The sequence below is a fragment of the Elephas maximus genome, chromosome 16 (genome assembly GCF_024166365.1).
Source record: "Elephas maximus indicus isolate mEleMax1 chromosome 16, mEleMax1 primary haplotype, whole genome shotgun sequence".
NCBI lineage: Eukaryota > Metazoa > Chordata > Mammalia > Proboscidea > Elephantidae > Elephas > Elephas maximus.
Genome location: NC_064834.1, coordinates 54,347,155 through 54,374,429, shown reverse-complemented (window position 1 = coordinate 54,374,429; position 27,275 = coordinate 54,347,155). Strand labels below are relative to the sequence as shown.

At 44.8% G+C, this 27,275-nt stretch overlaps 1 protein-coding gene across 3 annotated transcripts; it reads left to right on the top strand.

Annotated features, from left to right (window-relative positions):
• Positions 1-1,048: 1,048 nt before the first annotated feature.
• On the top strand, positions 1,049-20,703 carry LOC126059311 (steroid 17-alpha-hydroxylase/17,20 lyase). Of its 3 annotated transcripts, none has more exons than XM_049854974.1 (9): positions 1,049-1,153; positions 14,822-15,150; positions 16,698-16,836; positions 17,039-17,268; positions 17,888-17,974; positions 18,356-18,571; positions 18,886-19,055; positions 19,607-19,710; positions 20,196-20,703. In XM_049854974.1, the coding sequence occupies exons 2-9, from the start codon at positions 14,854-14,856 to the stop codon at positions 20,477-20,479; spliced, it is 1,527 nt and encodes a 508-aa protein (XP_049710931.1). In that variant the 5' UTR covers positions 1,049-1,153; positions 14,822-14,853; the 3' UTR covers positions 20,480-20,703. The 3 variants fall into 3 exon arrangements, with proteins under 3 accessions (XP_049710931.1, XP_049710930.1, XP_049710932.1); XM_049854973.1 differs by having other exon boundaries at positions 1,112-1,220; XM_049854975.1 differs by lacking the exon at positions 1,049-1,153 and adding an exon at positions 1,245-1,362.
• The last annotated feature ends 6,572 nt before the right edge of the window (positions 20,704-27,275 follow it).

Sequence of the window (27,275 nt, the reverse complement as noted above, 5' to 3'; positions counted from 1 at the left end):
GCTATGGTGCAGCTGGGCAGGTCCAGCTGAAGTGGAGGGGCTAGGATGGGTTGTTTGTGGCATGTACTAGGGCCAACAGGGTGGGCCAGGAATCAGTGCTGGGCAGGTTCCAGTAGGCCATGCCTGTGTTGCTGGGGGGGTGTGATGTTCAGTGCACAGTGCAGGTAGGCAGGAAAGAGGGGGAAGGATGTAATAGGGGAGTGGGAAAGAGGAGAGAGAGGAGAGAAAAACAGGAGCCAAAAACAAACAAGCAAACAAAGAAAGAGGGGGAAAAAAAAAAGAGTGCTAAGGGAGCTTGCAGTTGCAGTGATGAGAAACCAAGAAACAGTGGAAAAGGAAAGAAAAAAATAACTAGATAAAAATTTGGAAAAGAGAAAAAGAAAAGTAAAGCCCCGAGGAGTTCCGGAGTTGCAACAGTGGGGCTGCTAAGACGGGGAAGTGGCTCTCAGGCTGCACAGTATAGCCTGGCTAGAGAGGGTATAGACGTCACAGAACACCAGGTACTCAGGAGACAGGAAAAGAAGATAAGTGTAGAGAGAGGAGAACTGAGAAATGAAGACAGACAGAAGGGAAAAAGAGAAAAATGAAATGCCCCAGGGATTCCACCTGTGCTGCTGCACAAATTGGGAGAGTGGCTCCTAAGCTGTGCAGTGCAGCCCTGCTAGAAGGGCCTCCCAAGCTGCAAAAAGAAAAAGAAAACAAACAAAGCAAAACAAGGTGAAAAAAAGCCCCAGGGATCCCACCAGTGTGGGATGTAAATGGACTAAACGCACCAAAAATGAGACTGAAAGTGGGACTTCCCGCCAACATGGTGCCATAGACAGAAGCACCATGCCATCCCTGCACAGCAAAGACCTGAAAAACTAAAAACAGAGACAAATGTCATTCCTGAAACCTGAAGTGCCAAATGAAGAGATAGGGGGAGTGCTTCCCTAGTTGAGGGAAGGCTTCACAGCCTTTCAAGAAGAAGCAAAGGTTGCACAGGGAGCCAGTTATTCCAGAGAAAGGAGGGGGAGGTGGTAGGAGGCACAGAAGAAGCCAAAAGAGGCGGGAAGGACCAATACCAGCTCAGGGGCCGGGCAAGTGTGGGAAGGGCGAATCCAAGTATCCTGAGGCCAAAGCAGTTGCCTCCTGGACAAGAGACTGGCTGGCGGTAAGCAGAGGAGGACGAAGTGAGGAAGAAGGGAGGGTCTAGGAAAGTATATAGTGCTCGTTACCAGGTACTCTATCTCCCGCTGGGAACTTCTGAAGCTGCTTTCCTATACTCCCTGTCCACGGATCTCTGATGTGGGTGGGGTGAATCCAAGCGGCAGGGACGTTGCACCTCCCGGGTGGCTCCACAGCCAGACAGGAACCTCAGAGGTAGAGCAGTGGGGAGAGAATGGTGGGGGGGTGTGGGGTGGAAAAGCGTGTATCGCTGGTTACCAGGTGCCCTGTCTCCTGCTGGGAATTCCTTGAAGGTGCTTTCCCATGCTCCCTGTGTGCAGATCCCTGACTGGAGTCCAAGATGGCGGACCTGTGCTGCATTAGCTGATGGGGCCTCTCGCACTATCTCTCCTCACTCTGTCTTCTGTCAGTTTCTTACTCCATTTGGTGATTGACTGAGATCTGTCTCTTCATTTGGCACTTCAGGTTTCAGGAATGACGTTTGTCTCTGTTTTACTTAGTTTTTCAGGTCTTTGCTATGCAGGGATGGCATGGTGCTTCTGTGTATGGCACCATGTTGTCGGGAAGTCCCACTTTCTGTCTCATTTTGGTGCATTTAGTCCATTTACATTCAGCATAATTATTGATAGGTATGAGTTTTTAGTGCTGTCATTTTGATGTATTTTTTGTGTGTGTGTTGTTGACAGTTTCTTTGTCTCTTAGTCATCTAGTGGTGCTGTAACAGAAATACCACAAGTGGATGGCTTTAACAAAGAGAAATTTATTTTCTCATAGTAAAGTATGCTAAAAGTCCAAATTCAGGGCATCAGCTCCAGGGGAAGGCTTTCTCTTTCTGTCGGCCTTCTCGTTGATCTTCCCCTGGACTAGGAGCTTCTCTGCATAGGGACCCCAGGTCCAAAGGATGCGCTTTGCTCCCGACACTGCTTTCTTGGTGGTATGAGGTCCACCCATCTCTCTGCTTGCTTCTTTCTTTTCTACCTCAAGAGATTGCCTGAAGACAATCCAATCTTGTAGATTGAGTCTTGTCTCACTAACACAATTGCTGCCCATCCTCCCTCATTAACATCATAGAGGCAGAATTTACAACATTTAGGAAAATCACACAATACCAGGAATCATGGCCCAGGCAAATTGATAACACACATTTTTGGAAGGGGCATAATTCAACCCATGACATTCCACCATTTGGCCCCCAAAAATCACATCCTTGCAACATGCAAAACATATTCACACCACCACATCATAGCAAAAGTCTTAACTCCAAGTCCAAAACCCCAAAATTCCTCTTCATCTGTGAAATCTAGAATACAAGTTACTTGCATCCAAAGGTACAATGTCAGAACAGGCACAAGCTAGACATTTCCATTACAAATGGGAGAAACTGGAGGAAAGGAAGGGATAACAGGCACCAAGCAAGTCAGCAGAACACATTACATTAGGCCTCAAGACTCTGAAAATAATCTTCTGTTCTCTGAGACAATGTACACAAAGGCCTTACCTTCGAGACTGTAGGCATTGGCCACACTCTCCAGATTCTGAGTGGAGGCCCCTCAGCCCTGGGCTTCAGCTCTGCCTTCCAGTCCCACTGGGACAGCAACTCTGCTCCCTTGGCTTTAGGTACACCTTTATCCTAGTACATGGAGTGGCAACTCCACCCTTAGAAACACCAGAGGCCATGGCTCCACCCTTTGAAACCCCAGAGGTCATGGCTATACCTTTTGAGCCTGAGGCACTTCAGCTTCTTGTGTTCCTTGTCTCTTCAGCTTCTGCTTCCTGGTTTCTTGGCCTCTCAGCTCCTTGGCCCTCACACCAGATCTGCCCTGTTGGGGCATGTGTTCCAAAGCTGTGTAGCTCCACCAGTAAGTGCCTGGAGGCACACCACTCTGCCAAGAAGTTGCCTGCACACACATACTCAGCTCTCTCACCCTGTGTGTCAGCTCCAGCGCTGTGTTGTGCTGGTCTCCTGGTTCTGCTGCTGCTGGTTCTCTGCTACTGCCACTTCCCTGCCGCTGCAGTTTCTCTGCTGTTGCCAGTACTCTGCTGCTGTTGGTCCTCTGCTACTGCCACTGCTCTATTCATTCACAGCTCAAAATCACTTCCACAATTTAGATATCTTTTAGAGCAGCAGCCCACTCTCTCAGTACCAAATTTCTGTCGTAGTCATCTAGTGCTGCTATAACAGAAATACTACAAGTGAATGCCTTTAACAAAGAGAAATTTATTCCTCACAGTAAAGTAGGCTAAAAGTCCAAATTTAGGGTATCAGCCCCAGGGAAAGCCTTTCCGTCTTTGTTGGCCTTCTCATCAATCTTCCCCTGGACTTGGAGCTTCTCTGTGCAAGGACCCCAGGTCCAAAATACGTGCTTTGATCCCAGCGGTGCTTTCTTGGTGGTATGAGGTTCCCCATCTTTCTGCTCACTTCTGTCTTTTATATCTCAAGAGATTGCCTCAAGATACAATCCAATCTTGTAGGTTGAGTCCTGCATCTCTAACACAACTGCCACTCATCCTTACATAATAGAGGCAAGATTTATGATATATAGGATAATCACACAATACTGGGAATCATGGCCCAGCCAAATTGATACACACATTTTGGGGGGAGACATAATTCAATCCACATCCCACTTAATTTTCTGTGCTGAGTTTTTTTTTTTTATGTATTTTCTTTTCATTGTTGTTGATTTTGTATTTGTTGAGTCTTTATGTTTTTCTTCTTTTTTATTTTGATGTGTAGGATTGTTAGTTTCCTTTGTCATTACCTTAATATTTGCCTCTATTTTTCTAAGCTTAAACCAACCTTGTATTTCTTTATATTGCCTTGACTTCCTCTCCATATGAAAGATATGTGACTACGTTATTTAGTCCCTCTTTTGTGTTTTAATGTCATTTTTTACATATTGATGTCTCTGTTTCCCTGTTTTCAGTGTTTTAGCTTTGATTTATTTGTGACTTCCCTATCTGGTTGTTCTGTCCTGTGTTTCTAATCTTGAGTTGTTAACTGATGTTACTGATTTTCTAACCAGAGGACTCCCTTTAGTATTTCTTGTAATTTTAGTTTGGTTTTTACAAATTCCCTAAACTTCTCTTAATCTGGAAATGTCCTAATATCACCATCATATTTGAGAGATAGCTTTGTTGGATATATAATTTTTGGCTGGCTTTTTTTTTTCCTTCAAGGCTTTATATATGTCATCTCATTGCCTTCTTGACTGCATGGTTTCTGCTGAGTAGTCCAAGCTTAGTCTTATTGACTCTCCTTTGTAGATGGCTTTTTGTTTATCCCTAGCCACTCTTAAAATTCTCTCTTTATCTTTGGTTCTGGCAAGTTTGATGACAATATGTTTTGGTGACTTTCTTTTGGGATCTACCTTGTGTGGGGTTCGATGAGCTTCTTAGATAGATATCTTCTCATCTTTCACAATATCAGGAATGTTATCTGCCAACAAATCTTCAATAATTCTCTTTGTATTCTCTGTTATCCCAGTCACTCACAGGTAATTACTCTTGGTAGAGTCCCACGTAATTCTTAGGGTTCCTTCATTTTTTTTAATTCTTTTATCTGATTTTTCCTCAAATAAGTTCATATCAAGTGCTTTATTAATCTCACTAATTCTGAGTCCCATTGCCTCAATTCTGCTCCTATGAATTTCTATTGAGTTGTCCAATTCTGAAATTTTATTGTTAATCTTTTGGATTTCTGTTTGCTGTCTGTCTATGGATTCTTACAGCCTGTTATATTTGTTATTATGCTCTCATATAACCTTCTTAAGTTCCTCTCTGCTTAGTTTGGGTGTTCCTTGGCTTGTTCTGCATTTTGTCTGATTTCCTTCCTGATCTTTTGAAGAGCTCTGTATATTAATCTTTTGACTCCTCCCTCCAGTAATTCCAAGAAATTCCCTTCCTCTGGAAGGTTTCTTGATTCTTTGTTTTGGGTGCTTTCTGGAGCCATCATGGTCTGCCTCTTTATATGATTTGATATGGACCATTGTCTCTGAGCCATCAATAAGTTATTGTATTGATTTATTTTATGTTTATTTATTGTGTACTCGTTTCTTATTTTGTTTTGTTGTGATATACCCAAATAGGCTGCTCATGTGAACTATTTTGATTATTGGCACCTTTGAAGCTCTCACATCCTGTCACCAGGTGGTTAGATCTGTTACTAAGTATATGAGCCCAGAAGTCTGTTTACTTGTATGGATTCAGCTCAGGTGTCCAGGTAGTCAGTCACCGTGTGTGTGGTACAGGCTCTCACCTATAGTCCTAGACGTACAGGGCTGATTGGAGTAGGCACAGATTCAGCAGAGTAGCAGGATACAAGACAAACATAGAAAAATCAGTTGGATTCTTACACACCAATAATGAGAACGATGAAAAAGAAATCAGGAAAACAATACCATTTATAATAGCCCCTAAAAAAAATAAAATACTTAGGAATAAATCTAACCAGGGATATAAAAGACCTGTACAAAGAAAACTACAAAACACTAATGCAAGAAACCGAGAGAGATTTACATAAATGGAAAAACATACCATGCTCATGGATAGGTAGACTCGACATTGTGAAAATGACAATTCTACCCAAAGCAATTTATAAATACAATGCAATCCTGATCCAAATAGCAACAACATTCTTTAAAGAGATGGAAAAACTAATCATTAACTCTATGTGGAAAGGGAAGAAGTCCTGGATAAGTAAAGCACTATTGAAGAAGAAGAATAAAGTAGGAGGACTCTCACTTTCTGATCTCACAACCTACTATACACCTACGGTAGTCAAAAAAGCCTGGTACTGGTACAATGACAGATACATTGACTGATGGAATAGAATTGAGAACCCAGATGTAAATCCATCCACCTACGGTCACCTGATCTTGGATAATGCCCCTAAGTCCATCAAATGGGGGAAAGAGCCTTTTTAATCAAATGGTGCTGGCAAAACTGATGTCCATCTGCAAAAAAATGGAACAGGACCCATACCTCACACCATACACAAAAACTAATTCAAAAATGGATCAAAGACCTAAATATAAAGCCAAATAGTATAAGGTTCATAGAAGAAAAAATAGGATCAACTCTGGAGGCCCTAATATGCAAACCGTAATGAACAACACACAAACTCCAGAAGATAAGCTAGATAACTGGGATTTTCTAAAAATTAAACACTTAATGCTCATCAGAAGACTTTGCCAAAAGAGTAAAAAGAGAAACTACAGACTGGGGAAAAATTTTGGGCTATTACAATTGAGGCAAAGTTCTAATCTCTAAAATCTACAGGAAAATTCAACCCCTCTACAATAAAGACAAAAAATCCAATTAAAAGATGGGCAAAGGAAATGAACAGACACTTCACCACAGAAGCCATTAAAGCAACCAACAGACACATGAGGAAATGCCCGTGATCACTAGCCATTAGAGAAATAAAAGTCAAAATCACAAATGAGATACTATCTCACCCTGGCATTACTGGCATGAATCAAAAAAACAGGAAATAATGAGTGTTGGAGAGGCTGCAGAGAGATTGGAACTCTTAAGCACTGCTGGTGGGAATGCAAAATGGTACAACAATTTTGGAAAAGGATATGGCATTTCCTTAGAAAGCTAGAGATAGAAATACCATATGATCCAGCTATCCCACTCATAGGAATATATCCTAGAGAAATGAGTCGTCACACGAATAGATATACGCACACCCATGTTCACTGCAGCCCTGTTCACAACAGCAAAAAGATGGAAACAACCTAGATGTTTATCAACAGATGAATGGGTAAACAAACTATGGTACATACAAACAATGTAGTATTATGCAACGATAAAGAAGAACGATGGATCTGCAAAGCATCTCATAACATGGATGAATCTGGAGGGCATTATTCTGAGTGAAATAAGCCAATCACAAAAGGACAAATATTGTATGAGACTGCTACTGTTAAACTTCACGAAAGGTTTACATACAAAAAGAAACAATATTTGATGGTTACGAGGGAGAGGAGGGGTGAAGATGGAAAAACACTAAATAGGCAACAGATAAGTGGCAACTGTGGTGAAGGGTAAGATGGTACACAATTTTGGGGAAGCCAGCACAACTTGTACAAGGGAAGGTCATGGAAGCACCATAGACACATCCAAACTCCCTGAAGGACTGAATTGTTGGGCTGGGGGCTATGGGGACCATGGTCTCAGGGAACATCTAGCTCCATTGGCATAACATAGTTTATGAAGAAAATGTTCTACATTCTACTTTGGTGAGTAGCGCCTGGGGTCTTAATAGCCTGTGAATAGCCATCTAAGGTACTCCACTGGTCTCACCCCTTCGGGAGCAAGGGAGAAGGAAGAAAACTAAAGATAAAAGGGAAAGATTAGTCCAAAGGACTAATGGACCACAACTACCACAGCCTCCATCAGGCTGAGTCCAGTACAACTAGATGGTGCCCCGCTACCACCACTGACTGCTCTGACAGGGATCAAAATAGGGGGTCCCAGACAGAGCTGGAGAAAAATGTAGAAGAAAATTCTAACTCACAAAAAAAGACCAGATTTACTGGCTTGACAGAGACTGGAGAAACCCCATGAGTATGGCCCCCAGTACCATTTTAGCTCAGTAATGAAGTTACTCCCAAGGTTCACCCTTCATCCGAGGATTAGACGGGCCATAAAACAAAACGAGACTAAAGGGACACACCAGTCCAGGGGCAAGGACTAGATGGCAGGAGGGGACAGGAAAGCTGGTAGTAGGGAACCCAAGTTTGAGAAGGGAGAGTGTTGACATGTAGTAGGGTTGTTAACCAGTGTCATAAAACAGTATGTGTACTGTTTAGTGAGAAACTAGTTTGTTCTGTAAACCTTCATCTAAGGTACAATACAAAAATTAATTAAAAAATTTAAAACTTTTGTTCAACAACGGACTTTAACAACAAAGTGAAGAGACAACCTACAGATTGGGAGAAAATTTTGGGGAACCATATATTTATTGGATAAGGGTTTAATATCCAGAATATATAAAGAACTCCTGCAAATTAACAGAACAACCCAAGCAAAAAATGGGCAAAGAACTCGAATGTACATTTCACCAAAGAAATAAAAATAGCCAACAAGCACATGAAAAGATGGTCAACATCTTTAGCCATTAGAGAGTTGCAACATACCAAAAGCACAAAAAGATATCACTTCAGCCCCACTAGGTTGGCTAAGAAAACAGAACACAAATATTGACAAGGATATGAAGAAATTGGAACACTCTTTCATGGCTGGTGGGAATGCAAAATGGTATAGCTGCTTTGGAAGACAATTTAGTGGTTTCTCAAAAAGTTAAATAATAGAACTACTATGTTGTTGTTAGAAGCTGTCGGGTCAGTTCCAACTCATAGTGACCTTACGTACAACGAAACAAAACCCTGCCCAGTCCTGCCCCATCCTCACAATCATTGTTTTTTTGAGCCCATTGTTGCAGCCACTGTGTCAATCAATCTCATTGAGGGTCTTTTTTTTTTTTTGCTGATCCTCTACTTTACAGGTAAAAGCATGATGTCCTTCTTCAGGGACTGATCCCTCCTGATAGCATGTCCAAAGTATTTGAGATGAAGTCTCACCATCCTTGCTTCTAAGGAGCATTCTGGCTATACTTCTTCCAAGACAGATTTGTTTGTTCTTTTAGCAGTCCATGGTGTATTCAATATTCTTTGCCAACACAATTCAAAGGCGTCAATTCTTCAGTCTTCCTTCTTCATCATCCAGCTTTCACATGCATATGAAATGATTGAAAACACCATGGCTTGGGTCAAGCGCACCTTAGTCTTCAAGTAACATCTTTGCTTTTTAACACTTTAAAGAAGTCTTTTGCAGCAGATTTGCCCAATGCAATGCGTCATTTGATTTCTTGACTGCAGCCTCCATGGGTGTTGATTGTGGATCTAAGTAAAACTACTATAAAAAAAAAAAAAAGTAAAACTACTATATGACCCAGCAATTCCACTCCTAGGTGTATACCTAAGAGACTTGAAATCAGCAACTCAGACACGTGTATGCCAATGTTCATTGTAACACTATTCACAATAGCCAAAATATAGAGACAACTTGAATGTCCATCAACAGATGAATGAGTAAATAAAATGGAATATTACTCAGCCATAAAGAGAAATGATGTTCTAATACTTGTTACAAAATGGATGAACCTAGTAAACATGCTGAGTGAAGTAAGTCAATCACAAAAGCACAAATATTGTATGATCCCACTTATATGAAATATCTGGGTTAGGCAAATGTATAGAGACCAAAGTTTATTAGTGGTACCAGGGGCAGGAGGGAGAGAGAGAGTCATTGTTTAGGAAGCATTGAGTATCTGTTAACAGTGATGGGAAATTTGGCAACGGATTCTGGTAATGGTTGCACAACATGATAAATGTAATTGGCGTCACTGAATTGTACATGAAAAAATATTGAATTGTCAAATGTTGCATTACGTATATATAATCTTTAGAAACATAGAAAAGTATCCAAAATTCAATATGGCTTCATTTAGGTTAAGAAAAAACCCGTTGCTATCAAGTCAATTCCAACTCATAGCGACCCTATAGGACAGAGTAGGACTGCCCCATACGGTTTCCAAGGAGTGGCTGGTGGCTTTGAATTGCTGACCTTTTGTTTAGCAGCCAAATGCTTAACCACTGTGTCTTCAGAGCCTTAGGTTAAAAAAGATATTAAAAAATTTTTATTTATTTTTAGTTACCTGTATTTTCCAAATTTTCTGCAATTATCATGTTTAACTTTTATAATACGGTGGTGAGGGTGTGAAGCAACAAATTTTATTACTAAAAAACAATTTCCTATTTCTCGTTCATGACTCGGGGTGAAACAGAGAATCACCTCGTCACTTACATTAGGAATAGAAAAGACCCATTTATATTTCTCTACCAGCTTGTTGACCCCACTTAGGCTCTTGCCTGGATCACAGGGCTCATGCCTCTCCATTTTTCAGTCCAGCTGTCAGACTTACATAAGATCTCCCCATCCAGTCTACTGTGGGTGCTGAATACCCTCCTAAAAACAAGTCACACTGTCATGCCCCTGCTCAACAACTTTCAGCAGCTCCCACATCCTCCTCAGTCCCATTTCAGTGCTCTGGAGCGTGACTTAGTAAACCCATCTAAACTAATTTCTCGGGGATCCCCCATAATACACCTCCTTTGTTTCTTCAGTGAGGACCATCACCATCCCACTCACATATTCCTTCCCGTCTCCACATGTTTGACTCTGCTCTTATCTCTTCCAAGAATGCCCTTTTTCCTTCACTGCCTCATGCCTCTGTCTAAAAATCATGACTCTCCTGCAAGGCCTGGCTCAAATTCCCTTTCATGAAGCTTCTCTGACTATCCTAGTTTATATATCTGACCTACTCTGTGATGGCCCTAAAAATCTAAACAATATCTGAACATTCAGAGTAACAGGCAACCAGGCAGTCTGGCTTACAAAACCTGGTTGGCTTATCTTCATCATGAGATACCTGCTGCCTTCCTGCCTAGTTCCAGCAGCCCTTACACCAGTCCACATTCCTCAAGGTACAAACAGTGTCAGGCAACCCCCCAGAGAGGGGCAGAAATTCTGTCTCCCACCTTTGTGAGTCTTGACCTATGACCCCGATTGCCTGTCTGAGGACCTACCTCTTCTGTGATGATTGACAGATGATTGACATTGCCCACTCTTTAGGGGCTGTGATTTACTCTCTAGGGGCTGTGATTTATCTGGTAAAAATACTAACTGAACCACTGAAGACTACCAGCAGAAGATAAGAATTGTGTCTGTCAGGAAGATCTACTCATAAGAACTCAGAAAAACTGGGAAACTTATTTTGGTATAATAATGATAAGAGTAAACATTCTATGAGTTCTTCATGCTAGGCATCACTTTTACACGTGTTAGTTCATCAAATCACAAACAGCCCTTAGAAGTAGAATCCATTATTATTCCCATTTTACAGAGGAGAAAACTAAAATCTAAAAAGGTTACGTAAACATAGAATTAGCATGTTGATGTTGTTAGGTGCTGTCGAGTTGGTTTTGACTCATAGTGACCCTATGTACAACAGAATGAAACACTGTGTGGTCCTGTGCCATCTTCACAACTATGTTTGAGCCCATTGTTGTAACCACTGTGTCAAATCATCTTGTTGAGGGTCTTCCTCTTTCTTGCTGACCCTCTACTTTGGGAGAATTACTCTCTACTTTTGGAAGAATTACCATATGACCCAGCAAAGTATAGACTCAGCTGAAAACAGGGATTCAAAAGACACTTGTACATGAATGTTCATAGCAGTATTATTCACAACAGCCAAAAGGTAAAAATAACCTAAATGTCCATCAACAGATGAATGGATAAACAAAATGTGGTACATGTATACAAAGGAATATTATTCCATCTTAAAAAGGAATGAAGCTCTAATGCATGCTACAGCGTGGGTGAACCTTGAAAACATTATGCTAAGTGAAATAAGCCAGACACAAAAGGACAAATATAGTATGATTCCATTTATGTAGAAGGGACAGATTCATAGGGTTAGAACATAGATTAGAGGTTACCAGAAGCTGGGGTGAGGGAAAGTGGGGAGCTACTGCTTAATAAGGACAGAGTTTCTGTGTGGGATGATGAAAAGTTTTAGGAACAGTGGTAATGGTTGTACCCACCACTCACGTGCTGAGCAAATAATCTGAGAAGCTGGACTATATGAAGAAGAATGCGGCATCAGGATTGGAGGAAGACTCATTAACAACCGGCGATATGCAGATGGCACAACATTGCTTGCTGAAAGTGAAGAGGACTTGAAGCACTTAACTGATGAAGATCAAAGACTGTAGCCTTCAGTATGGGTTATACCTCAACATAAATAAAATGAAAATCTTCACAACTGGACCAATAAGCAGCATCATGATAAATAAAAGGTTGAAGTTGTCAAGGATTTCATTTTATTTGGATCCATAATCAATGCCCATGGAAGCAACCTTCAAGAAATCAAATGAAATAACCTCGTATTTAGAACTTTGTTTGAACAGATTGACAATTGTTACAGGCAGAGCATTAGCCCTTTAGTTGCCCAAAATGATTTCTAACAAGAATTTGGATGTAATAAACGATAAAGTGGAAACTCTTGGTTTTACTAGATCGTCCCTCTCTTTCTCTTGAGTCAGTTTAAAAGCAGTTTATATTGGATTCCAAAATATTGCATCATTTTACTATTCAAATCCCAAAGGAAATAAGGTAGTATGTGTTATAGATTTAAAATCATATAAAAAATATATTGAATTAAAAAAAAATCTAATGACAGTGAGTAGCGTCTGGGGTCTTAAAAGCTTGTTAATGGCCTGTCTTGGTTATCTAGTGCTGCTATAACAGAAATAGCACAATTGGATGGCTTCAACAAAGAGAAGTTTATTTCTCTCACGCTAGAAGTCCAAATTCAGGGTGTCATCTTCAGGGGAAGGCTTTCTCTCTCTGTCAGCCTTCTCATCAATCTTCCCCCAGGCTAGTAGTTTGTCTATGCAGGGACCCCAGTCCAAAGGATGCGCTCTGCTCCCAGCCCTGCTTTCTTGGTAGCCTGAGGTCCCCCAACTCTCTGCTTGCTTCCCTTTCCTTTTATCTCCTATAAGATAAAAGGTGGTGCAGGCCACACCCCAGGGAAACTCCCTTTACATTGGATCAGGGATACAACCTTAGTAAGGGTGCTACAATCCCACCCTAATCCTCTTTAACGTAAAATTACAATCACAAAATGGAGGACAACCACACAATACTGAGAATCGTGGCCCAGCCAAACTGGTATACACATTTTTGGGGGATATAATTCAATCCATGACACAGCCATCTAAGATACTCCACTGGTCTTACCCCATCAGGAAAAAAGAGCGAATGAAAACACAAGGGAAAGATTAGTCCAAAGGTCTAATGGACCACAACTACAATAGCCTCCACCAGACTGAGTCCAACACAACTAGATGGTGCCTGGCTGTCACCACTGACTGCTCTGACAGGGATCACAATAGAGGGTCCTGGACAGAGCTGGAGAAAAATGTAGAACAAAATTCTAACTCACAAAAAAAGGCCAGACTTACTGGCCTGACAGAGACTGGAGAAACCCCGAGAGTACGGCCCCTGGACACCCTTTTAGCTCAGTAATGAAGTTCCTCCTGAGGTTCACCCTTCAGCCCAAGATTAGACAGGTGCCATAAAATAAAACGAGACTAAAGGGGCACACCAGTCAAGGGGCAAGGACTAGAAGGCAGTAGGGGACAGGAAAGCTGGTAATAGGGAACCCAAGGTAGAAGGGCTTTGACATGTAGTGGGGTTGTTAACCAATGTCATAAAACAATAGGTGTACTAATTGTTTAATGAGAAACTAGTTCCATAAACCTTCATCTACAATACAATAATAAAAAATTTAAAAAGAGAAAGAAAGCAAACGAGGTTTTGTGTTGGGCAAATCTGCTGCACAAGACATTTTTGTACTATTAAGAATATGTCAGTTTGAGGACTAAGGTGCACCTGACCCAAGCTAAAGTATTTTCAATTGCCTCATGTGCATGTGAAAGCTGGACAATGAATAAGGAAGTCTGAAGAAGAATAGATGCCTTTGAATTGTGTTGGCAAATAATATTGAATATACAATGGACTGCCAAAAGAGTGAACAAATCTGTCTTGGAAGAAGTACAACCAGAATGCTCCTTAGAAGGGAAAATGGTGAGACTTCTTGTGTACTTTGGACATGTTATCAGGAGGAACCTTTCCCTGGAGAAGGACCTCATGCTTTGTGAAGTAGAGGATCAGCAAAAAAGAGGAAGACCCCTCAACGAAATGGATTGACACAGTGGCTGCAACAATGGGCTTAAGCATAACAATGATTGTGAGGATGGGGCAGGACCAGGCAGAGTTTTGTTCAGTTGTACGTAAGGTCACTATGAGTTAGAACCAACTCGATGGCACCTAACAACAACAACATTTTAAAATAATATATATATATTTTTTAAAGATTAAGAAACCCACCCAAGGCCATATAGCCAGGAAGTAGCCAGGCTAAAAATTTAACCCAAACCTATCTGACTGTAAGGCCCATGCTCTCAGTCCTGGGCTTTATTCTATCTGGAAAAAGCAGCAAACAGGGGTTAGGACACCTGGATTCTTACTGTCACTATCTTATGTGACCTTATACAAATCTGACCTTTCAAGGCCTCACTTTCCTCAGCTGTTAGATGACATAACTAGATACCTCCACAGTTCCTGCTGGTCGTAGCCCTTCCAGTCCTTGTCATCTGTGCTTTGGTTTTGATTTTAAAATGTGGAAAATCCCAAGCCTTGATTCATGACCCAGGTACCATTTGCTTCTGCACACTCTGGAGATATCCATGGACAGACAGCTCCAGAGAGGGGGACCAGCTGTCCTTTCATGGCCCGGCCCCTCCCTCCGGGGTTTGCCATGAAATTGAGCCAGCCCTTGAGGAGGCTCCACTCCCCGTTCCTCTCCCCATTCTGGAAGAGGGCTCAGGCTTGGCATTGTTCCAGGATAAACTTCCACAAGGCAAGAGATAGCACAAAGTCAAGGTGAAGGGCAGATCAGTCTTTAAAAAGTCCTCCTTATACCCCAGTGTAACTGTAACTCTTCACTCCACAGCTGTCCATCCTGCCCACCGGCACCCAGCCACCATGTGGGAGCTCTTGGCTGTCTTGCTGCTCACCCTAGTTTATTACTTTTGGCCCAAGATAAGGCGCCCTGGTGCCAAGTACCCCAAGAGCCTCCCGTTCCTGCCCCTGGTGGGCAGCCTGCCTTTCCTCCCTCGACATGGACATCCTCACATCAATTTCTTCAAGCTGCAGAAAAAATATGGCCCCATCTATTCTTTTCGTCTGGGTACCGCAACTTATGTGGTTGTCGGCCAGTACCAGCTGGCCAGGGAGGTGCTCATCAAGAAAGGCAGAGAATTCTCCGGGCGACCCAATGTGGTAAGCAGTGCCCATCCTACCTCATCCCTCACTGCCCTTTGGGGTTGTTCAGTTCTTTAGGCAAGACCATGGCTGGAATGACCCTTTCAGCTTCAACAACCTATAATTCTTCCAAAGACAGACTTGCAAGGGGATGGCAGAGGAACAGCTCTTCAGACCCCATGCAGCCTCTAAACTGGGCAGAAAAAATTAAAGGAGGCCTCCTTTTCCAGGCTGCTCAGGAGGAGGGGTGGGGTGGGGACACTGGCCTGAGGGGGTCAGGAAGTTCTCATTGCAGTCAAGTCTCCCCTGAGCCGGATGATTATCTCTCTGGGCCCAGACTTCCCTAATTAAATGAGATTTTTATGGATTTAAAACCCTTAGCCCAGTGCCCAGCACAGTATGTGCTCAATAAATAACCATTGCTCAATGTGCTCAATAAATAACCATTGCTCAATGTGCTCAATAAATAACCATTGCTCAATGTGCTCAATAAATAACCATTATTAATGTTACCCCTTGTCTGGAACTGGGTTAGTTATTACTGTCCTCTGTGGGAAGGTGCTAGGAGAAGTAGCCTGGCTCTTGAAGGGCTGGGATTGCAGTTTTCCTAGAGCAGCCTACAGCTGCTCCAGCTGATAGGGGGCTGACCCGTGGTAGCATTTCAAGGATGCTGATGGCCCTACTGAGCGGGCTTGTGGTGCTTCTGGGGAGGCACTCACCACACAGAAACACTTCCAGTGCCCTGCTGCTGACTGCTCCCCTAAGCACCCAGGCAGGCCCCCAGCCAGCCTCTCAATTTTGACCTGGCCTAGGGTTGACTCATTTTTCCGTGGACCAGTCAGCCAGGTCTGCTGACCAACAGCCTCGCTCTCACCTCTACTGAGCCCTTCTCCCCAGGGCAGAGAGGATGGAGGGGGCTGAGTCATATGGGGCTTGGGGGTCAAGGAATGGAAGAGGTGAGGCTTTGGACCCTTGCACTTTTTGGGGTGCCTTTTTTTTTTTTTTTTGGAAGAGGTGGCTCAGTGCAAGCCCAGACTGGGTAAACAAGACACTCACACACATGGCCTTATAAGTAGACAGGTAAACAATAAGGAGGTGAGCTGTGCCTTTAGCACCCACCCCCACCCCCCTACCCAGGGAAAGGTAGAGGCCTTGGCAGCCCTCAGTCTCTACAAGCTGGCCTGCTTCCTGCCCTCAGGACTGGCACAATTCAGGGGGTTTATCCCATTCACACTACCCTCCCCAATTAAAAACTGATGAAAAAAGAGAGGCCTAGAGATTACACTGTCAGTGAACTGAACACCCAGTACTCCTGTATTTTAATTCAGTGTTCTTTCTTTCTCCTCACTGTACTGTCACTCTGATGGAATTGGGAGTAGGAGAGTCACGCCCTGCCCTGTCAAAAGCTTACAGTCATGGTGGAGCAGAGCAGGGATATTCCCATGTAGGGGTCAGCATGGTGGGTACCTGCCTTCTTCCCCAGGAAGGGGAAGAGGTGCAGGAGGCCCAGGGCAAGGGCAAGGTGAGTGGCGTCTGACTCCTACATCCTTGTCTGTGCTCCAAAGCTAACTCTGGCAATGGTGTCAAACAACCAAAAAGGCGTCGCCTTTGCCGACAGTGGTCCCCACTGGCAGCTACATAGAAAGCTGGTGCAGGCTGCGTTTACCCTGTTCAAGGACGGCCACCAGAGGCTAGAGAAGATCAGTGAGTACTTGGCTAGACCCTGGGGCTGGGCCTGGATCCCACAGGGACTGCTGTGTTTCTTGAGGGTGGAGGAAAGGTGGATTAGGCAGGGGAAGGGGGTTATGGGTGGTTCTGGCCAGTGTTTTCTTGGCCACCACTGCCATCTAGTGGCCATCTGTTATCTGTTCCCTGCCTTGGTTAAGATGCCCTTCTCTTCCCTCAGTACTTAAGGAAATCAGCTCATTATGTGATTTCCTGGCCAACCAGAATGGACAGTCTATAGATATATCGTTACCTGTCTTCCTGGCTGTGACCAACATGATCTCCATGTTCTGCTTCAACTCTTCCTACACGTATGATGATCCTGATCTGCATGTCATAAAAATGTACAATGAAATCATCCTGGAGAATCTGGACACCCACAGTCTGGTGGATATCTTCCCCTGCTTGAAGGTGAGGATGAAGCCAGACCCACCTTCACACTCCAGCAGACCCTGACAGTGTCCCCAATTCTTCTTCTTACTGCCCAGCTCCAGACCCATCTTTTTCCTGATCACCTCAGCCACAGTGACCTCTACCTCCTCTGACCTTCACCACTTCTCTACATAAGTAGATTTAGCTTTTTAACCATGCATTTTAATATTCACAGTAATGTATTTCATTTATTGAGCTATCACTATGTCTAAGTATTAAGGACTCTACACACACTAATCGTTGAATTCCCCTGAAAGGTGAGTTTTATTATCCCCATCGTGCAGATGAGAAAACTGGCTCAGTGATGTTGAGGAATTTGCCTGAGCAGAGTCTACTGAGAGGACCCTCGATCAGTGCTTGATGTTTGATTGAATGGGGAGAAGTGGAGACCACACCCTCCACCCTTGTTTAGAATTTTGCTATTGGGCATTGATCCCATTCTGTGTTCCCACCTTGTCTTCCATCTTGGCTGAAGGTTGGGTTTGGAGTGGGAACTCTCCAGAGACAGAAAGCTAGGCTCTGCTTCCAGGAGAGATTCTGGTAGTTGGAGAAGTAAATTGGTAGAGGGATGGACTGGACATTTCTTTCTACTTCATAGATTTTCCCCTTCAAATCCCTGCAAATGATGAAGAATGCTGTTAAAATACGAAGTGAACTGATGCATAAAACCGTAGAAAAATACAAGGTAAGTGATGGAGCAGAAGGGAGTATGAGTTAGATCGAAAGTGCCATGAGAGCAGGGTTGGGGTCCATTTTGGATACTACAGGGTCTCCAGTACCTAGCAGAGAGTCTGGCACATAGTAGGTACTCAGTGAAAACTGAATTAATGAATGGAGATGGGGAAGTTAGGAAATGAAGAGGATCCTAGAAGGGACCCACCTGCCCCCCAAATTTAAAGAGGGCCCAGTGCCTCCACAAGCTCATAGATCTCACCCAGCCCCATCTACTCCCTCAATTCTAAGGTAGAAAAGGTCTTTGTATGTCCACTCTGGGATGGAAGTACAGTGTGAGCATTGTGGATGAGACTCTTTCCTTACCACTGTCTCCCAATTTCACCTAACTCAGGAGAAATTCAGCAGTGACTCTATCACTAACCTGCTAGACATACTGATCCAAGCCAAGATGAGCTCAGACAATAACAATGATGGCCCAGACCAGGATTCAAAGATGCTTTCTCAAGAACACATTATTGCCACCATGATGGACATCTTCGGGGCTGGTGTGGAGACCACTACCTCTGTGATGAAGTGGACTGTGGCCTTCCTGCTGCACAACCCTCAGGTGGTCTTCTTCCCATTCCTGTCTTCCTATCCCATCCTTGACCCCAGCCAGCCCTACCTCTGGGTTCCAGAGAGAGGAAGCGGCAATACCCAATAGCTCAGGCCTTCTATGCAGAAGGACTGGGCTGCCCCAGCCCTCACCCAAGCAGTGGCTGGCTCTGGCCCCAGGGTAGAGCTGCCTCAACTTTTGGAAGTAGGGCCTGGGCTGTAAAGCCATCACTGGAAAGAGTTTGGGACAGGCTCTTCTGAATGTGACAATAGGATTCTTCCTAGCCTTAAGCATGGTGGTCACATCCACCCTTCTCTGGTCCTCAGGTGAAGAAAAAGATCCAGGAGGAGATTGACCAGAACATAGGTTTTAGTCGCACACCAACTCTGAGTGACCGGAACCACCTCGTTCTGCTGGAGGCCACCATCCGAGAGGTGCTACGCATCCGACCTATAGCTCCCCTCCTCACCCCCCACATGGCTTCCACTGACTCCAGGTATGCCTTCCTTCCCAATGACATCCAGCCCTATGATGCATCCAACACTGCTTGCTGGGCCCCCAGCCCCCAGCCTGCTGGGCAACCTATGTATAGTCAACCACTGACTACTACAAATCACCCCACCCATAACCCTACTAATCTATTAATCACTATACCCACCACCCACTGCCACTACTCCACAGCTCCACCTGACCTCCCTCAGAGGCTGCCGACAGCCCTGGAGCCGTGCTCTGGGATGAAAGACTGGGGCGCCCTATGCTCCTACCCAGGCCAGAAGCTGTAGCACATATATGCACCAGCTCAAAATGCACAGCCACATGCCCTGACACAAACCTCCATGTACCCAGATGTTAATACATAAATGCTTTGTCAGGACAACAGGGCTAGAAAAGGGCTGGATTCATATTCTACCTGGCAGAGGCCGAGGAAAAGATGAAGGAGTGGGAATGAGAGAAGTAAAGGGCTCTTTTCCCCCAGGGGTGGGGAAATGAGCAGGAAGGGGAGGGCAATCTTGCAGCTCCCTTTTTTCCTCTCCCTCTCTGGGGCAGCATTGGTGAGTTTACCATTGACAAAGGCACAAATGTTATCATCAATTTGTGGGCACTGCATCACAGTGAGAAGGAGTGGCACCAGCCGGACCAGTTCATGCCTGGTGAGTCCCTGTCCTGCCCTGCTCCCAGGCCACACAGCCAGCCTGGACTCTGTGTCCACCACCCCAGCACCCCTTCCCCTCTGCCCAGCTTGCTACTAGAAAACCCTTGGTTCCAACCATATGGACCTATAGACATTCCCATCCTACCTCAGACTTAGCCTAATTCCCACTACTGGGTTTCCCACCTCCTCCCTCTACCAACTGAAAATGTCCTCTTCCAACAAACCCTCTAGGCATATGCTTCCCCATTAAATCTGTCTCCTTACCCCTTGGATAGTGGTACTTGGATCTGTTAACACTACCTCCTTTCCATCCTTCCTGAACCTTTCAATTCCCCTGTGTAATTAAGGGCTACTTGAGAGCAGGGCTGTACCTCTCCTTAGGTTGGGGCTCCCAGGCAGGGCCATATCTCCCCCTCCATCAGGACAGAGGTACACTTTCCTTATTCCTGCCCTGGCCCGACTGATGCCTCCCCACTCCCACAGAGCGCTTCTTGGACCCAACCGGGTGCCAGCTCATCTCACCAACATTGAGCTACTTGCCCTTTGGGGCGGGACCCCGCTCCTGCCTAGGTGAGATCCTGGCCCGCCAGGAGCTCTTCCTCTTCCTGTCCTGGGTGCTCCAGAGGTTTGACCTGGAGGTGCCGGATGATGGGCAGCTACCCTCCTTGGAGGGCAATCCCAAGGCGGTCTTTCTGATCAGCAACTTCAAAGTGAAGGTCAAGGTGCGCGAGGCCTGGAGGGAAGCCCATGCTGAGGGTAGTGCCTAGAGGCTGTGCCAAGCCCCATGACTTTGCCCATTCAATCCAGTAACTGCTGGCCTGCTGCATAGAATTAGAGTTGCTGCCTCCCTACTCTTCCCATCCATCCCACCCTGCCTTCTTTGCCAGCACATAGCACTGATAGTGACATGCATAAATGAAAATTTTTCAGAAGCTCCCTGAGTAGCTCACTGATTTGTTCACTCATTTTTTCAATAAATATTTTATCGAGCACCTACAATGTGCCACTCTGTTCAAGGACACTCAAGCTCCCTGGTCTCATGAAGCTTACATTATAGTAAGGGCTGACAAGTAAATCAGAATTTCAGAGACTGATGAGTGCTTTGAAGTCCATTGTTCTGGGTGATGTGATAAGAGAATGGCCCACACGAGGGGTGGCCACTTTAGACAAGTGGCCAAGGAAGGTGTCAAGACCTGGGAGAAGTTCCACTCCCCAGGGAACAGCAAGTGAGAAGGTCTCAAGGTGGGAGGGAAAGGTCAGTATGGCTAGTGTAGAGCAAATGAGGGGGAGTGGTACCCAATGAGGTCAGAGTGGAGACAAGGGTCAGGTCCTATAAGGCTTTTGTAAGCAGCAGGAAGGAGTTTGAGTTTTCATTCCAAGTATGATAGAAGTCACTGGAGAGTTTTAAATAAGTAAAATGGTCTGATTTATATTTTTAATAGATCACATTGGGTGCTGAGCGGTCTGCAGAGGAATGAGTTAGGATGCTGTAGTGCTGGTCCAGGCAAGAGGGATCATAGTGGCTTAAACCATGGCAATGGCAGTGGAGGTAGTGAGAAATAGGATTGAGTTTGCATTTTGAAAGCAGAGCAACAGATCTTGTCTGTCTGATACAAACATGCACAACTACATGTACCTCAAAGATTTGGCTCTGGGAGAGTGTGTGTAAACCCACAAATGTGACCCACCACTACCCATCCTCTGTCTTGGTCCTACAGAGGCCAGCGTGCCTCCTTTTCCCTCATCCCTCCCTGGGGTAAATACTATCTGGCAAAGGGTTTCTATAGCTACCTTCTGCTGAAGCGCCTGGGCTCTGCCCCTTCTCCCCACTCAAAACCCCAGGAAGTCTGTAAAGGCCTCACTGGAAAATAGAGCCCAGGCTCCTTTAAACCAGCATCTTTCAGCCTTGGTCATTGGCCAGTCTGCAAGTGAAGGATGTCCTAAGATGCCCCAGAACAAACTGACCCTTGCCCTTTAGCCTAGAGAAAGGCCCCAATTCCAGCTCCCTGGCGTCAGCCAGACCAGGATCAGATCATCAACAACCCAATTCTTCCCCGAAGACTGACGGAGGGCTCTGCAAGGGCCAGCAGGGCAAGGCTGGGACCCTGCTGGGCCAAGTTTTCAGGGAAAGGGAGTCAGGGGAGCACCTATGGGGGGGGTGGGGGGGTTTCAATGACAGCTGTACCTTCTTCCTTTGTTAATCCAACTCAGTCCTGACCTTCACTGACCAGTGGCCCAGGGAAATTGCCCAAGAGCCCATAGGAGAGTTTGCAGGCAGCTGTGGCTGAGTCCAGCCCTCATCACCTGCAGCTGGGAGAGACGCTGACATGGACTGAATTGTGTTCCCCAGAAATATGTGTATCAACTTGGTTAGGCCATGATTCCCAGGATTGTGTGGCTGTCCTCCATTCTGTGATTTTCCTATGTGTTACAAATCATAATCTGTGCCTGTGGTTAAAGAGGATAAGGGTGGGATGTAACACCCTTGCTCAGGTCACATCTCTGATCCAATGTAAACGGAGTTCCTCTGGAGTGTGGCCCACACTACCTTTTATCGTACAAGACATAAAAGGAAAGGGAGGCAAGCAGAGAGTTGGGGACCTCATACCACCTAGAAAGAAGTGCTGGGAACAGAGCGCTTCCTTTGGACCCAGGGTTCCTGTGTGGAGAAGCTCCTAGTCGAGGGGAAGATTAATGACAAGGACCTCCCTCCAGAGCTGACAGATAAAACCTTCCCCTGGAGCTGACGCCCTGAATTTGGACTTCTAGCCTACTAGACTGTGAGAGAATAAATTTCTCTTTGTTGAAGCCATCCACTTGTGGTATTTCTGTTATAGCAGCACTAGATAACTAAGACAATAGTAAGCTGGCAGGAAAGTGTTAACTGGAGGTTACCCCCTTTCCTCTCCCAGGAGCCTCTGTCCCCATCAGCCAGCTGCTGGGCTCAGCTCAAAACAGAGGGGAGCAAGATTGATGAGAAGTGAGTGAACTATTTCAAACTTGTTCAGAATTTGAAAGGCATTTTGCAGATTGGTGAGGAACATAAACAGAAGGTCTGTGTTTTCCATAGAAGTTGTGCATGAGTTTAACTGGGATGAAAACACCCATCCTCCAGCTACAGGTGAACACCGAATGCTGGGCAATTAGACCAACCCTTCATTTTGGACATGAGGAACCTGAGGGCTAGTGTAGGGAGGAGGTGTGACTTGCCCCAAGTCACACAGCTACTTACTTTAGGGCTGGGGCCCGAACCCAAGACTCCAGTGATGTAGGATGATGAGCCAGCCCTTTTTCACTTTTTTTTTTTCCTGTGACCATGAGGAAGGCCTCAGGCTGTCTGGTAGGAGACAGAACCTCACAATCTCTAACTCCTGCCTGAACTCCGCTCTTGCTGGCCTGGAAGGCCCTTTCTCCTGATCTAAATCCTTCCATCCTTGAGCTCAGAGTGACAACCCTTCTCTGGAACAGAACCCATGACTCTCAGACCACCAGGATTGTCCCCTGTTAGCATTCGGCTTCTGTTCCTTGGTACTGAATCCCATGTGCATGTGAATGTCTGCCTGGGCTTCAAATGGGTTTGGTGTCCCTCAGGAACACGGTCTACCCCTCTATCTCTGGATAGAGGGGCCTTGCCTCAGATTGCCCTTAACCAGTGGTGTGACAACAAATAAATGTTTAGTAACAGCACTCTGGGGAAGGGAAGTGGGGATGCCAATAGCCCTGATCTATAGTGTTTGCTGATTTCCATGGTGTAAATATTCCCACCACGATCAATTTCAAGCTACCAATGTGAGGTCACTGAATGTAGAATGGAAAAGAGATGAGCAGCAACAATATATATTAGCATTATATATCAGTCATCATTATATAGCATATGGAGCCCTGGTGGCACAGCGGTTAAGAGCTCAGGCTGCCAATCAAATCTACCAGCCACTCCTTGGAAACCCTATGGGGCAGTTCTACTCTGTCCTATAAGGTTGCTATGAGTTGGAATCAACTCAATGGCAACAGGTTTGGTTTTTGTTTTTAATAGCAAATACCATTATATAATATTTCCACCATACAAATAAAAACCAAACTGTTTTGGTTAGCAGGCTGAGCTCTTAACCACTACACCACCAGGACTCCACCATACAAAGGTATAAACAACCCCAAGGGCATAGCTAAGAGTAATATGTAGTAAAATAATTAGGAAACAATGAGTTTCCAGTGTTTATTACCTTTGTTTTTAATACAGCTTATTTAAGTTTATATAATTTAATTTATAATAATGGCCATGTTTAGTAAGCAAGTTCACGAGGTTACTGAAAATGTAATAATCAGCTCTTGTGCAGGGCAAGAGCTGGCTCTCCCAGGAAAAAAAAAAAACAAAAAACTGTTCTTGTCCTTCAGAAAAGTGGTCCCCCAGGCTCTGGGTAGAGGGGAAGCTCTACCCTAGTGACCTTGGTGTGGAGTCGGGGTGGGTGTGGGTGAATGTTCTCGCTGACCCCTGGCAGCCACAAAGCCTAAAGCAAGTGAGGAGGCTTTTCTTCAGTCACACTCATTGGTATTTATTAACACCCATCTCAGGGGAACAGGAATCCAGTCAGAGGCCATAGAATGGGGTGGGAAGAGCACCGGATGAGGAGGAATCTAGACCCAGGTTCGAGTCCCTTGGCTCCCCAGTTTCTCAACCCTGGTACCTTAGACCCATGGCTACCTTCCTGAGCCCGTTTTGTAAGGTAGGAATAATTTACCACCTGCACTGCCCATTGTCTGAGGCTCTGGTCAAGATGAAAGGCAAAAGGGCTGTGTGAGCAGGAGAGTACCACACCACGGGACTCCTAGAAGGCAGTGGGTCCCAGCTTAGGCTGCAGAGCCAAATTCTCCTAGTGCTGTCATTTACAAACTGAGTGACCTCAGACAAGTTACTTGGCCTTCTTACATCTGTTTTCTCATCTGTAACATGGGGGGAGCATGCTGAGGTGCGTGCAGAAATAATAGCATCTACCTTACCTCAGTGTTGCTTATGAGAATTAAATATGAACCTATGCAATATAGGGTCGCTGTAAGTCGGGACCGACTCCACGGCACTGGCTTTGGGTTTTTTATGCAATATAGTTAAAAAACAAAAAACCCGTTGCCATTGAGTCAATTCTGACTCATAGTGACCCTGTAGGACAGAGTAGAGCTGTCCCCATGGAGTTTCCTAGGAGCACCTCGTGGATTCCAACTGCCAACCTTTTGGTTAGCAGTTGTGGTACTTAACGACTACACCACCAGGGTTTCAATAAATACTGACTTTATTATCGTTGCCTATATTCAAATCCGGAAACCCTGGCAGCGTAGTGGTTAAGTGCTATGGCTGCTAACCAAAAGGTCAGCAATTGTAATCTACCAGGTGCTCCTTGGCACAGGGCAGTTCTACTCTGTCCTATAGGGTCGCTATGAGTTGGAATTGACTTGATGGCAATGGGTTTGGTTTTGGTAGTTTATATCCAAAACCAAAGAGCCCTGGTGATGCAGTGATTAAATGTTTGGCTGCTAATCAAAAGGTCGGTGGTTTGAACCCACCAGCCACTCCATGGTAGAAAGATATGGCAGTCTGCTTCCGTAAAGATTACAGCTTTGGGAAACCTACGGGGCAGTTCTACTGTGTCCTATAGGATCGCTGAGTCTGAATTGACTCAACAGCAATGGGTTATATCCAAATCCGCAAAATAATTCCTTCCCAAAGTGTTTTACACAAACCTCCCAAAGGCAACCAGCTTGGTCAAGAAGGGGAGGTGGTGTGTGTAGAAACGTCCACCCCCAGGATGGGACATTCAGGAACCCACCATCAAAACTCGATGGCCCTGCAGGCCCACCCGTAGCCCCTGGCTTGCTGCCCCGCTCTTTCCCTCCCTAGCCTGGGCAGGCTGACAGCTGGGAAGTGGGTGGAGATCCCAAAGACAAACTCTTTCCATGGCTCCAACACAGAGAGTGTTTTGTAACATTTTCCAGTGGGACTGGATTTCTTGAGACATCTTGGTGGTGAGAAAACATGAAATGGAAGGAAGATTATAAACAATGCTGAAGAGCACACTTACGCAGGATGAGGAGAAATTTCAGATAAAAAAAAATCCTCTTCTCCCCCTCACAAGCCACTGAAAGCTCTATTTTTATCTCTTCTGAGCAAGAGGAAAACATTCTTTCAAGGAAAAGATACAAAGAAAATCCAGAAATCCAAATAGCTGAGAATTTTACAATGTTTCCAAGGGGTCGCACCCTCCTTGTTGGAAGTTAACATTGAAGATTTGCTGCAGGCACCACCCATCTCAGGCCTGAGGCCATTTCAGCACTTAGGTGCTTTTATAGGTGAAGCAGTGGTTAAGAGCTCTGGCATGCTAAGGCCGCTAATCAAAAAGGTTTAGCAGTTCAAATCCGGAGGTGCTCCTTGGAAACCCTATGGAGCAGTTCTACTCTGTCCTATAGGGTTGCTATGAGTTGGAATCGACTCAACAGCAATGGTTTTTTGTTTTTTTTTTTTTTATAGGTGAAGACTGGGTGGGTGTGGGGGCTTCTGGGGAGCTTGACATAGGCAACGTGGGAAGGGGAAAAGGCACTCTAAGGAAATGTTGTCTGGTTCATCTTGAACCATGTCATTCTCTCCTCTCCTTTCTCCAGTTCCCTATTACCTTTGAAAGAAATTTCTTCACGACTTGTGCCAACATTACATCTCTTCACAGTATGGCCTACTAGTTAAGTGCATGGGCTTTGAAGCCAACTGATCTGGGTTCAAATCCTGACTCTACCACTTTATTAGCTGTGTGATGTTGGACAAGTTAATTAACTCTTCTGAATGCCTTGGCCCTATCAATAAAACAGGGATAATTACAGTTTGTACCTCAGAGGGGTGTTCTGAGGCTAAAATAAGAAAATGTAGGTAAGATGCTTAGACAAGACCTGGCATGGCATAAGCAGTCAATAAAAAGAATAAAAGACAAATTCACTTGAAATCTTTTTATTACCAGCTTACCTCTCCAGCTTCATCTCTGCCGCTTCCCAGGATGCACTTACCTAGAAAGACTCAATTACTCCAAGTTTTAAATACAACCCACACACTCTCCCATCTTAGGTCCCCGATGCTTTTTTTTGTGCGTTTCAGCATCTGGCACACAGTAGGCATTCAATAATCTGCTGAATGAACACTTGCCTAGAATTTCCTCTGTACCTTTCTTCATCTAGCAAGCTCAGTTTGGAGTTAACTCCTCCAGGAAGCCTGCCCTGAATTCCTAGCTTGGGCTGAATACTCTCCCATGGCATTCTGTGTACACAGTAAGTATGGTACTAAAATGTGCCTTTTTTCCTCTTTTAACCATCAGCTCTTTTAAAGAGGAGCCAGGTAGAAGTCATATTTACATTCCCAATGCCTGGCACATGGTAGGTGCTCGATAAATGGTCAGTTCTGAAGAAGAGCCAGTTACCTGTCTCCAGGCTGGAAGCTCACACCCCAAACACCTCCCAAGACTCATAGCCCTTCCCAGCAGGTTCAGCAAGAAACCAGACAACACTCAGCCAAACCCACTTCCGGCTCCTGGTCTT

What these genes read in the sequence shown, in the direction of transcription:
- LOC126059311 (XM_049854974.1), top strand. Translation starts at nt 14,854, where the DNA reads ATGTGGGAGCTCTTGGCTGTCTTGCTGCTCACCCTAGTTTATTACTTT. An exon ending in ATATCTTCCCCTGCTTGAAG is followed by an intron (nt 17,269 to 17,887) that starts GTGAGGATGAAG and finishes TCTACTTCATAG; the next exon opens with ATTTTCCCCTTCAAATCCCT. An exon ending in TCCTGCTGCACAACCCTCAG is followed by an intron (nt 18,572 to 18,885) that starts GTGGTCTTCTTC and finishes TCTGGTCCTCAG; the next exon opens with GTGAAGAAAAAGATCCAGGA.